The following is a 12,056-nucleotide window of genomic DNA, read 5'->3' as shown; positions in this document are numbered from 1 at the left end:
GCCACCCCCCTACTGGCTCCCAGGGGGCCCTTGGCACCCTCCCGTCCCCACGGTGCCAGCGACACGTCCCAAAATAGCCTCGGCGGGGCCGTTATAAGCGGGGCGGGCGGGCAGGGGGGGCCGCGGCAGCATGTTGGGGCCGAGCACGGTGGTCCGCAGCGGGGGGCTGCTCTCGGGCGCCCGCCTGGGCTGCCATGTGCAGGAGGAGGACGTGGGGCGTCGTGAGACGTTCAGCGCCGAGTGGCTGGACCTGGAGCTCAGCACCAGGCCTGAGGAGGGGTGAGGGGCACCGCTGCCACCCTTGGGGGGTGTCTTTGGGGTGCTGGTGCTATAGGAGGTGCTGGGTGCTTGAGGGTCCCCAAGGGCTGTGGGGTTTCCGTAAGGTCTTGGGGCTCTGGGGGGCTCCAAGGGTTCTGATGGGGTTGTGGGGTTCTCAGGGGTCCCCCCAAGGGTCCCTGTGGGGTCATGGGGCTTCCAGGGAGGTGGGGGGGGTCTCTTAAGTGGGACTGGGAAGGTCTCGGGTGTTCCTGTGGGGGGATGGGGGGGTCTTCACAGAGCTGGGAAGGCTGGGCATCCACATGGGGCTGTGAGGGGTGTGGGGGGTCTCCAGGGGTCCCCACGGGGTGGGGTGGGACATGGAGGTTTCCAGGGGTCCCCACGGGGTGGGGTGGTCCCCGTGGGACTGTGCAGCTCCTGGAGGGTCTCCAAGGGTCCCCATGGGCTTGGTGAGGCCGTGGGGAGTCTCCACAGAGTTGCCAGCGGGGACCTGGGGACCCCTGAGGGGTGGGTGGTCCCTGCAGAGTGGGGTGGCTGGGCCATGGGGGGTCTCCAGGGGTCCCTGCAGGGGTGGCTGGGCCATGGGGGGTCTCCAGGGGTCCCTGCGGGGGGTGGTGGGATGTGGGGGTCTCCAGGGGTCCCTGCAGGGGGGTGGTGGGATGTGGGGGTCTCCAGGGGTCCCTGCAGGGTGGGGTGGCCCCAGTGGGGCAGAGCAGGACGTGGCGGTCCCTGTGGGGCGCTGGGCCCCCACTCCCACCCCCATGAGCACCCCACGCCCAGGTGGTGCCGGCGAGAGGTGGACGAGCAGCGCCGGGAGACGCTGGAGCATCGCGGGGAGGTTCGGGTGCTGGAGCAGCGCTCGCCCTGGGGGCTGCTGCAGTTCGGGTGCCTGGGGCAGCCCCTGACCCAGCACCTCCTGCCCTACGCCCGCACCCTGCCCCTGCCCCTCTTCGCCCCCTCGGACCTCCGCGGAGCCAAGGCGGGGGTCCCCCGCACCCTCTCCCGCTCCCTCTCGCACGAGGCCCAGCGGGGCTGAGCGTGACGAGGGACCTGGGGGGGGGGGAAGGGGGCAGGAGGGTGCTGGGGGGCGGCAGGGGGGCCCAGATACCTGGGTCCCCTTGGCCGCCCCGAAGAGGCAGCGCAGAGTGGTGGGGGCAGGTGGGGGTGGGCTCCCTCGCACGGGGGACCCCACCCCACAGTGGATGTCGTGAAAGCTGGTGGGGATGGGGCGGCCACGGCTCGGGGGGCTCCCGGCAGCCGCGGGCGTGACTCAGTTTCCCTGGCAAAGAGAAGGGGATGAGAAGATGGGGAGCGCTGAAACCCACCCGGGGCCAATCGGGGCCCTGGGGGGGGGGCGGGTGCGCTGTGGAATGGGGGGGGGGGGGGGGGGTGGGGGGCTGTGGCGGGGCGCTCCGTGGGGTTGTAAAAATGATGGTGTTTGTACGGCAATAAAACGCCCAGCCCCCCCGGCGGTGTCACTTCGGGGAGGGTGGGGAGGGGTACGAGTTCCCCCCACGGGATGGTGTGGGGAAGGTGCAAGGTTTAGGGGGAGTGGGACCTTGCTGGGCAGTGGGGGAAACTGAGGCACAGCACCCTGCCGGCAGCTGGTGGGGCCCAGGGTGGCAGGTTTTTGGGGGGGGGGGTCCTTGGGGGAGGGGGGTAGCCTTCTCCTTATGTAACTGCCCCCTCCCCTCCATCGCCAGCCCGGCCGGTGCCAGGGTCCGGGATGGCCCCAGCGCCAGTGCCCAGATTAGCTGTTCCCACCCGGCCGGATCCCGCTGTCCCTGGGCCACCGCCAGTCCCTGTCCCCTCCCGGTGTCCCCATCCCATCCCCTTCCCCATGAGCCGCCTTTGCCCACCTGCAGCTCCTGCACACAGGACTCGAGAACCAGTTTAAACAACTTCCCCACCCCCACTGCTCCCAGCCCTCTCACCAGCCCCATAAGTGGGTTTTATCCTGCCCTTTATCCCAGGGTGCTGGGCACACTGGGAGCACTGGGAGCTGGCAGGGTTGGTGGTGCTGGCTTCTGCCAGGGGCTGGGCTGAGGGCCAGCACGCTCAGCTCACTGGTGGTGGAGGCAACAGGGAGAGCTCAGATGGATCCCAGCCCTATCCCAATCCCCAGCCCCATCCTCTCCCCATCCCAATCCACACCCCCATCCCACTCCCATTCCCACCCCCATCCCCATCCCAGTAATCCCAATCCCCATCCCTGTCCCCACGCCATTCCCATCCCCGTCCCAATCCCCAGCCCCATCTTCTCCCCATTCCAGTCCCCATCCCTGCCCCCATCCCACTAATCCCAATCCCACTAATCCCAGTCCCCATCCTCATCCCCATCCCATTCCCATCCCAATCCCCATCCCATCCCCATCCCAATCGCAGTAATCCCAGTCCCCATCCCCTGCCCCCATGCCATTCCCATCCCCTGCCCCCATCCCATCCTCATCCCAATCCCACTAATCCCAGTCCCCGTCCCCATCCCCATCCCCATCCCTGTCCCCATGCCATTCCCATCCCCTGCCCCCATCCCATCCTCATCCCAATCCCACTAATCCCAGTCCCCATCCCCAACCCCATCCCCATCCCTGTCCCCATGCCATTCCCATACCCATCCTCTCCCCACTCCAACCCCCACCCCCCTTCCCATCCTCATCCCAATCCCAGTAATCCCCATCCCTGTCCTCATCCCATCCCCACCCCAATAATCCCAGTCCCCATCCCCACCCCACAGGACACTGCTGAGCATCCCTGGCACTGGGGCAGCACATGGGGAGTCACGGCGAGGGCAGCCACATCCCGGGGGGGGGGGTGGGCAACGCTTCTGGACACAGGGATTGGAGCCAGGATTGCTGGATCCTGCCCCCCCCCATCTCCCCGCATCCAGGGAGGGCAGCGGAGCGTTATCGCTCAGTGCAGGGCCGCATCCGGCAGCGCTGGCGCCCAGCCGCGGCCCCCAGCCCTGGGGCGCTGGCGCTAACCTGGTTAGCCGTGACGGATGGATGGATGGATGGATGGATGGGGATGGATGAAGGATGGAGGGATGGAGGGATGGATGGATCGCTCACCGCGGCCCCCCCCCGCCCAGCTGGAGATATAAGGCGGGTTTGGGGGCGGGCGGGTGCCATCAGAGCAGCCCCCCGCCATGAGCAGCCTGGCCGCCCTCCGGGAGGGCTACGAGCGCTTCGACCCCCGCGCCTACCTGGAGAACAACTACCTGCCCCCCCGCGCCGACTTCTCCTCCGAGGAGTTCGTGGTGCCCTGGAAGCTGCGATGCCTGGCCGAGACCTTCGCCAGCGGTGAGGGGGGCGGTGGGGAAGACCCTTCCTCACCTTGCAGGGGGCTGGGGAAACTGAGGCACGGGGTGGGAGAGCACCCTGGTAGCCACCCTGCCCACTCCCCACCATGGCTTGACCTCGGGGTCCATCTCCCTTCTTCCCAGCCCAGGGTGGGACCCCCGCCTCGGGTGGGACCCCCCCAGGTTGTCCTTGTCCCCCCAGCAGCACCCAACCGGGTGTGGGACCCCCATCCCCCATGTCCTTCCCCCCCCCCAGGTGAGATCCGTGGGCGCACGCTGATCGACGTGGGCTCGGGTCCCACCATCTACCAGCTGCTCAGCGCCTGCGACCACTTTGAGGAGATCGTGGCCACCGACTACCTGGCGGTGAACCGGGAGGAGCTGGGGCGCTGGGTGCGGGGGGACCCCAGCGCCTTCGACTGGAGCCCCTTCATCCAGCACGTCTGCAGGATCGAGGGACGCGGGTAGGACAGACACGGGGGGGATCCAGGCGCTGGGCGGTGCTGGGCTGCGGGATCCCTGCGGGATCGTGGCTGCCCGGCCCATGGGATCGCAGCCCTACAGCCCTCTAGACACTGGGGTGATGCCTGCAGCAGCATGTCCCCGGATCCCATGGGATCCCAGCCCCACAGCCCTGCAGATGCCTGGCTCATCCCTGCAGCAGCATGTCCCCAGATCCCATGGGATCCCAGCCCCACAGCCCTGCAGATGCCTGGCTCATCCCTGCAGCGGCATGTCCCCGGATCCCATGGGATCCCAGCCCCACAGCCCTGCAGATGCCTGGCTCATCCCTGCAGCAGCATGTCCCCAGATCCCATGGGATCCCAGCCCCACAGCCCTGCAGATGCCTGGCTCATCCCTGCAGCAGCATGTCCCCAGATCCCATGGGATCCCAGCCCCACAGCCCTGCAGATGCCTGGCTCATCCCTGCAGCGGCATGTCCCCGGATCCCATGGGATCCCAGCCCCACAGCCCTGCAGATGCCTGGCTCATCCCTGCAGCAGCATGTCCCCAGATCCCATGGGATCCCAGCCCCACAGCCCTGCAGATGCCTGGCTCATCCCTGCAGCGGCATGTCCCCGGATCCCATGGGATCCCAGCCCCACAGCCCTGCAGATGCCTGGCTCATCCCTGCAGCAGCATGTCCCCGGATCCCATGGGATCCCAGCCCCATATCCCTGCAGATGCCTGGCTCATCCCTGCAGCAGCATGTCCCCGGATCCCATGGGATCCCAGCCCCACAGCCCTGCAGACACTGGGCAGATCCCGCAGAAGCACGTTCCGAAAGCCTCCCACACCCCCATGGATGCTGGGTTGATCCCAAGGGATCACAGCCCCCACGTTCCTGCAGATGCTGGGCTGATCCCTGCAGAAGCATGCCTCCTCGTGCCTCACAGACATTGGTCTGATCCCTGCAGGATCCTGTCCCTATGTCCCTGTGAATTTCGGGTTGATCCCTGCAGGATCCCAGACCCACATACCCATGGAATCCTGTCCCCATGTCTCTGTGGGTGCTGGGTTAATCCCCGTGGAATCCTGTCCCCACGTCCCTGCAGGTGTCAGGCTGATCCCCAGGGGATTCCATCCCTACATCCCTGTGGGTGCTGGGTTGATCCCTGTGGCAACCTGTCCCCGTGTCCCTGCGGGTGCCAGGCTGATCCCCAGGGGACCCCATCCCCATGTCCTTGTCCCTGCTGGCCTGATCCCTGCAGGATCCCATCCCCACGTCCCTATGGGTGCCAGACTGACCCCCTAGGGGACCGCATCCCCCAGGCTGACCCCAGGGGACCCCATCCCCACATCCCTATGGGTGCCAGGCTGACCCCCTAGGGGACCCCATCCCCCAGGCTGACCCCAGGGGACCCCATCCCCACGTCCCTAGGGGTGCCAGACAGACCCCCTAGGGGACCCCATCCCCCAGGCTGACCCCAGGGGACCCCATCCCCACATCCCTATGGGTACCAGACTGACCCCCTAGGGGACCCCATCCCCCAGGCTGACCCCAGGGGACCCCATCCCCACGTCCCTATGGGTGCCAGGCTGAGCCCCTAGGGGACCCCATCCCCCAGGCTGACCCCAGGGGACCCCATCCCCACGTCCCTATGGGTGCCAGACTGACCCCCTAGGGGACCCCATCCCCCAGGCTGACCCCAGGGGACCCCATCCCCACGTCCCTATGGGTGCCAGGCTGACCCCCTAGGGGACCCCATCCCCCAGGCTGACCCCAGGGGACCCCATCCCCACGTCCCTAGGGGTGCCAGACAGACCCCCTAGGGGACCCCATCCCCCAGGCTGACCCCAGGGGACCCCATCCCCACGTCCCTATGGGTGCCAGACTGACCCCCTAGGGGACCCCATCCCCCAGGCTGACCCCCAAGCCACCCCGCTGACCCCTGCCCCCCCCCCAGGGAGCCCTGGCAGGAGAAGCAGCGGCGGCTGCGGGGCCGGCTGCGGCGCATCGTGCCCATCGACGTGCACCGGCCGGAGCCGCTGGGCGCCCCGCTGCAGCCGCCGGCCGACGCGCTGCTCTCCGCCTTCTGCTTGGAGGCCGTCAGCCCCGACGGCGCCGCCTTCACGCGGGCCCTGCGGCACGTGGGCTCGCTGCTGCGCCCGGGGGGGCACGTCGTGCTGCTGGGGGCCCTGGGCGAGACCTTCTACCTGGCGGGGGCCGCTCGCCTGCCCGTGGTGCCGCTGGCCGAGGCCGACGTCCGCGCCGCGCTGGCCGCCGCCGGCTTCGCGCTCCGGGATTTCCGCTCCTACGCCATGCCGCCCGCGCTCCGCACCGGCGTCGACGACGTCGATGGCGTCTTCTTTGTCCACGCGCAGAAGCCGGAGGCCTGAGGGAGCCCCCCGCGGGGGGGGGGGGCTGCCCCCCCTTGCCCCAAAAGCCAGACGCGGTGCCCCCCACCCTCACCCCGGTGCACCCCCCAATAAAGCCTGAGCTGCACAGCACAGCCTGGGGGGGGGTCCCTGGGGGGTCACCTGTAGGTCCTGGGTAGGGGGGTGGGGGGCAAAGGGGAGGCTGTGATTGGGGGGGGGGGGGGGTGCAGGGGGGATAAGGGGCACGTTGAGTGGGGGTGGGGGGCATGCATGGGGTGAGAAATGGGGTGCAGGACAGGGTGGATGTGGGGTGCACCCTGGGGTGACAGCAAGGAGAATGGGGGACACTGGGGAGGGGGGGTGCAGACACAACACAGCCTGTGAGGGCAGACTCAGGGTGCAAGCAAGGGGGGGTGGTGTGTGCGCTGGTCATGGGGGGGCACGGGGGGGGAGCACAGAGTGGCATTGGGAGGGGTGCAGAGCAGTGTCGGGGGGGCACAGTGGCAGTGTGGGGGGCACAGAGCAGTGTTGGGGGGGCACAGTGGCAGTGTGGGGGGTTGGGGGGCCACAGTGGCAGTGTGTGGGGTGCAGAGCAGTGTTGGGGGGGGGGGGGCACACTGGCAGTGTGGAAGGGTGCAGAGCGGTGTTGGGGGAGTACAGTGGTGGGGGGGGGGCACAGAGCAGTGTTGGGGGGCACACTGGCAGTGTGGGGGGCACAGAGCGGTGTTGGAGGAACACAGAGCGGTGTTGGGGGGCACAGAGCGGTGTGGGGGGTTGGGGGGCCACAGTGGCAGTGTGTGGGGTGCAGAGCAGTGTTGGGGGGGGCACACCGGCAGTGTGGGGGGCACAGGGCGGGGGGGGAGGGGCACAGGGCGGTGAGAGCCAGGCACGGCGCAGGTTGAACTCCATTTTATTCGCACCCCACAACACGCTGGGGCAAGGGGGGGGGGGGGGGGGCACATCCCTGGGGGGCACAGCCCCTCTGCCAGAGGAGGGAGGGGGGGGGCACCCCCAGCCCCAAGGCACCGCTCCAGCCCCACACATCACACACAGCCCCCCTGCCAAAGCCAGCCAGCAGCCAGCAGGTCCGAGCAAGGCCCCCCCCCCCCCCCCCCGCCCCCCCCCCCATCCCCCGCACCGGCCCCCCTCCCCACACACGGCCCCCCACACACACACAGCCCCCCCCCCCCAGCACCACAGCCCCAGCAGCTATTGCCACCTCACGGCTGCCGGGCTCCATGGCAGGGAGGACCCCTGGCTCAGCAGCAGCAGCTGGGGGGGTGGGGACCAGAGGGGGGGGGGGGGGGGGGCTCAGCTTCCCTCGGCCCCTGTGCAACCAGCAGCTGAGGGGGGGGGGTGCCCAGCCCCCCCGCACCCCGAGGAGGGGAGATGGGGGGCGCAGGGGGGCATGGAAAGAAAAGAAAACCTCAGAAGGCAACCGGGGAAAGGAGCTTGGGGGGGGGTTGGGGGGGTGGGGCGGGGGGGCAGGGGTTCACTTGGCACAGGGCAGGGCAGGACCCCTGGGGGGCACGAGGGGCTGCGCTCCCCCCCCCAGCAGTTCTAGTCCACTTTGAAGAGGTCGGAGTTGGCCTTCAGGAGGTAGAGGCTGTCATCCACCAGGAAACTGTGGGGGGGGGGCGGGGGCAGAGAGGTGGGGGCTGCAGGGGGGGGCCTCTCAGTTCCATAGCCCCACAGCCTCCAGGGAGCCCCCCCCTCGGCGGTCAGTGCTGGGGAGGGGGGAAGGGGCAGCGGGAAAACTGGGGGAGCCCTGAAACCCCCCACTGAACACAGCCAGGGAGCAGCAGCAGGGGGGGGTCCCACAAGCAAAAAGGGGGCCCCCAGCACCCTGATTTCAAGAAGGGGGGGCACCGCGCATCCCATGAGTGAGAGACGGGCCCCCAGCACCCCACGGGAAACGGAGGGGCACCGAGCATCCCACGGACCAAAGCGGGCCCCTTACCACCCCTATTTTAAGATGGGGGGCACCCTGATTTTAAAGGGGGGGCACCCAGCCCCCCGTGGGCAAGAGGAGGGGGGGGGTCCCTATCACCTCAGTTTCATGGGTGAGGACTCCTAGCACACCACGGGACACCGAGGGGTCCCCAGAACCTCAAGAGAGGGGCACCCAGCACAGTGTTGGAAGGCCTGGGGTGCCCAGCACCCATATTTTCAGGAGGGGGAGGGGGGCACTGACCTGTAGAAGAGGACGTTGAGGGGGATGGTGCCGATGTGCCAGAGCGCGTGGGCGTCCAGCACCCAAAAGAGGGGGGGGAAGTCGAGCAGCTCCAGCAGCGCCAGCGCCTGCAGCAGCAGCACCACGGCCGCGCACTTCCAGACGTGGGGCAGGCGCGGGCGGTTCCGCAGGCACCACCGCAGCCACCACGCCAGGTTGAGGAGCCCTGGGGAGGGCAGGGAGGGGGGCACAGGGTGAGGGGAGCACCCACCTGTGGGCGCAGCACCCCCCCTCCAGGCTCCCCCCAATCCCCGGTCTCACCGATCGCCGCGTTCGCAGCCATGTTGTAGCCGTAGTCGAAGCGGACGAGGGTCAGGTAGGAGATGTGGCAGGCGAGGAAGAGGAGGAGGAAGGCCCTGAAGATGCTGATTAAGGCTGGTCTCTGCAGCCCCAGCGTCCTGGGAGGGAAGGGGGAGGAGGAGGAGGAGGAGGAGGAAGGGGTCACTTACAGCCCTGGGGACTGGCCACTACCGCTGTCCCCAGCGCCCTGCCCCACCGTCTCACCTGACGCAGCACAGGTACACGGAGTGCAGGATGACGGCCGAAGCACAGAAATAGTCCAGTTTCTGCGGGATCGGGGCCGGGTGAGCTGTGCTGGTGGCTCAGGGTGGTTGGGGGGGGGTGGGGGGGGCTCTGGCACGCAGCACCCCCCACCCGCCCCCCAAAATAGCTGAATGCCACCACCCCAGCACAGGTTCGGGGCCAAGCCCACAGTCACTCCAGCTCTGGGGGTGCCACTCACCTCCGTCACAGCCGTGTCCCTCGTGTGGAAAACGGTGGACCAGAACCAGGCGTTTAAGGAAACCTGACAGAGAGGTGGGACCCCAAAGTGAGGGGGGGGGGGGGGGGAGGGGAGAAGGCGCGTGGCCCCCGCTGCCAGCCTAAGTGCCAGCTCCCCGCCTGGGTCACGTCCCCCTCGTCAGACTTATTAGGGCAGACGAGCGCCCTGAAAATTGGCTGCGGCGGTGCCGGTGGCCGGGGTGCGGCAGCAGCCGGAGCTGTGCGGGGTTTGCTGATCAGCTGGTTACGGAAAAGCCCTCGAGACTCAGCGCTTTGGCAGAGGCCACCGGCAAACGCTGCTGGCTCCGTGCCGCACCGGCTGTGCCCCCCACAGCCTCCCCGGCCCCCCGGGTAGGGGGCCCTGCAATGAAGGGGAGGCTGTGGGGGCTACCAGAAGCCCCCCAGGTGGAGCAGCGAGGATGTGGGGTGCAGCACAGCCGCCCACCCCCCACCCCCCCCGGGAAGGGAAGGGGGGGTGAGGGCTCACCCAGGCGAAGGCGACGCAGGTGGGGTACATGGGGGAGGCCGGGGGGACGGCAGCTTTGTAGCGCAGCAGCATGACGAAGCTGGCCAGGCCGTTAAGGAAGGAGGCGAAGGCGGAGGCCGGCTCCTGGAAGAAGAGGAACCGCGAGAAGGGCCACTGGAACAGAGAATGGTGATGTCAGTGGGCACAGCCCCCCCCCCAGTAGCCCCCCCAGCCCCTCACCGCTCACCTTGCCATGGAACTGGGGTACCCTGTGGCCGCCCTGGACGTAGAGCCGCACCGTCAGCCACATGCACTCGTACTTGCAGTCGTCACGGCAGGTCCAGCCTGCGGCCGGGGAGACCAGCGATGGGAGGGAGCAGCTGGCGTGTCCCCCCAGTCCCCTCCAGTCCCTCCCAGTATGAACCATTAGGCAGCACGGTCAGACCACGATGGGTGCTGGGAGTGCCCAGGACCCAGCTCAGGTCAGGGGGAGCTTGGGGGGGGGGGGTCCCCCTGCTGTGCTGGGTGCAGGCAGGGCACCCCGGCTTCCCCCAGGTGGCTCCCAGCACTGTGGCCCAGCAACACCCAGTACAGCCCAGTGGCCCACCCAGTACAGCCCAGTGGCCCCCAGACAGTCCAATGACACCCAAAATGGCCAGCATCTCCTCCAGCAAAGTCCAGCCCCCCCCAGTGTGGCTCAGTGTCCCCCCAGCATAGCCCAGCACCTCTCGGCATGACCCCAGAATGGCCCAGTAGCCACCAGCATGGCCCAGTGACCACCAATATAACCCGAGTGCCCCTCAACACAGCCCAGTATAGCCTAATGCTCCCCCAGCATGGCCCAGTGACCCCCAGTACAGAACCAGCATAGCCCAGTGCCTTGCTGTACAAACCAGGACCACCCAGCAACTTCCAGCCCAGTCTCAGTCTAGCCCAGCACCCTCCAACCAGGCCTCAGGACAGCCTAGTGCTTCCCAGTCTGGCCCAGTGCCTCCTAGCCCAGCGCCACTCTGGACGCAGGACAGCCCAGTCCGGCCCCAGCCTAGCCCAGCACCTCCCAGTCCAGCCCCAGTCCAGCCCACCGCCTCCAGCCTGGCCTCAGGACAGCCCAGCGCTCCTCAGTCCTGCCCTAGTCCAGTCCCAGTCTGGCCCAGTGCCTCCCAGCCCGGCCTCAGTCCAGGCCAGCAGCCTCAGGACAGTCCCCAGCCCGGCCCCAGTCCAGCCCAGTGCCTCCCAGCCCGGCCCGGCCCCCCCCGGTGCGGAGGCGTGGCCCGAGGGGGGCGTGGTGCCAGGAGGGGCGTGACCTCCGCGGGGGCGCGGCGCGGCCGCCAATGGGCGCGGAGGGGGCGGTACCTGTCAGGCCCATGTAGAGCGGCTGGCGGGCGCGGAAGTGCCGCAGCGCCGCCCCCGAGCAGTTCTGCCGCTCGCAGCGGCCCAGGCACTCGCGGTACAGCGGCTCCCGGTCCCCCTGCGAGCCCCGGGCCGGGCCCGGCGCCGCCGCCGCCCCCAGCAGCAGCAGCAGCGCGGCCCTCGCCGCGCCGCCGGCCGCCATCGCCGCCCGGCCCGGCCGCTTCCGGCCCGCCCCGGAAACGGGGGTGGCGCGGGGCACCCTGGGATATAGCTCCTCCACCCGGCGCGGGATGATGGGATACAGTGCCCTGAGGCGGGAGGCTCATGGGATATATCCCCCCCTGGGGGCGCCCTGCGCGGAGGCTCATGGGATATATTCCCCTCACTGGGGCCTAGCGGCCTGTGGGGGGGGGACGGGGGGACAGGGGGCACATGCTGTGCCTCCCCTGGGGTGGGGGTGACAGGCTGGCTCCCCGCTCCTCTCCCCGCCCAGGTGTCACCCCACGGTGGGCAGGGACCCTGGGGTACACACACACCGCCCCCCCCCCCCCCCCAAACAATGGGGGTCCCTGCTGCGGCCCAGCCGAGTGCCAGCTCCTGGGGGGCTGCGGGTGGCCGTGGGGGAGGGCGCTGTGGGGTGGCCCTTGGGGACACGGTGGGGAGAGCCTGCCCTGGGCCCCCTGGCCTGGCTCGGGGGGGACTGTGGGGTCCCCGTGGGCTGTGACACTCGCAGGGGACCCCAAGGCATGGTGCTTCCCGGGGCAGTGGCGGGGGGGGACAGATGCCAGCTCTGGGGCACCCCACTGGGGACATGTCCCTGTACCCCCGGCTGT

At 69.3% G+C, this 12,056-nt stretch overlaps 3 protein-coding genes across 5 annotated transcripts; 2 read left to right on the top strand and 1 right to left on the bottom strand.

The window, feature by feature from the left end:
• The first annotated feature begins 122 nt into the window (after positions 1-122).
• On the top strand, positions 123-1,635 carry LOC121099006 (titin-cap). Its single transcript, XM_040617593.1, has 2 exons — positions 123-279; positions 1,057-1,635. Exons 1-2 carry the CDS (start codon positions 131-133, stop codon positions 1,310-1,312), a joined length of 405 nt encoding a protein of 134 aa, XP_040473527.1. The 5' UTR covers positions 123-130; the 3' UTR covers positions 1,313-1,635.
• Positions 1,636-2,960: 1,325 nt separating this feature from the next.
• PNMT (phenylethanolamine N-methyltransferase) lies at positions 2,961-6,444 on the top strand. Its single transcript, XM_040617424.1, has 3 exons — positions 2,961-3,575; positions 3,831-4,038; positions 5,983-6,444. The coding sequence occupies exons 1-3, from the start codon at positions 3,422-3,424 to the stop codon at positions 6,413-6,415; spliced, it is 795 nt and encodes a 264-aa protein (XP_040473358.1). The 5' UTR covers positions 2,961-3,421; the 3' UTR covers positions 6,416-6,444.
• Positions 6,445-7,288: 844 nt separating this feature from the next.
• PGAP3 (post-GPI attachment to proteins phospholipase 3) lies at positions 7,289-11,435 on the bottom strand. 3 transcript variants are annotated; one of them, XM_040617422.1, is made up of 8 exons: positions 11,227-11,435; positions 10,121-10,218; positions 9,895-10,047; positions 9,370-9,432; positions 9,132-9,193; positions 8,889-9,025; positions 8,589-8,793; positions 7,289-8,052 (listed from the first exon to the last, which is right to left on the bottom strand). In XM_040617422.1, the coding sequence occupies exons 1-8, from the start codon at positions 11,423-11,425 to the stop codon at positions 8,004-8,006; spliced, it is 966 nt and encodes a 321-aa protein (XP_040473356.1). In that variant the 5' UTR covers positions 11,426-11,435; the 3' UTR covers positions 7,289-8,003. The 3 variants fall into 3 exon arrangements, with proteins under 3 accessions (XP_040473356.1, XP_040473355.1, XP_040473357.1); XM_040617421.1 differs by having other exon boundaries at positions 7,289-8,018; XM_040617423.1 differs by having other exon boundaries at positions 7,289-8,018; positions 9,895-10,017.
• Between the last annotated feature and the right edge of the window lie 621 nt (positions 11,436-12,056).

This window comes from Falco naumanni, chromosome 18, assembly GCF_017639655.2.
Source record: "Falco naumanni isolate bFalNau1 chromosome 18, bFalNau1.pat, whole genome shotgun sequence".
NCBI classification, from domain to species: Eukaryota; Metazoa; Chordata; class Aves; order Falconiformes; family Falconidae; genus Falco; species Falco naumanni.
This window is presented reverse-complemented; position numbering and strand designations above follow the sequence as displayed.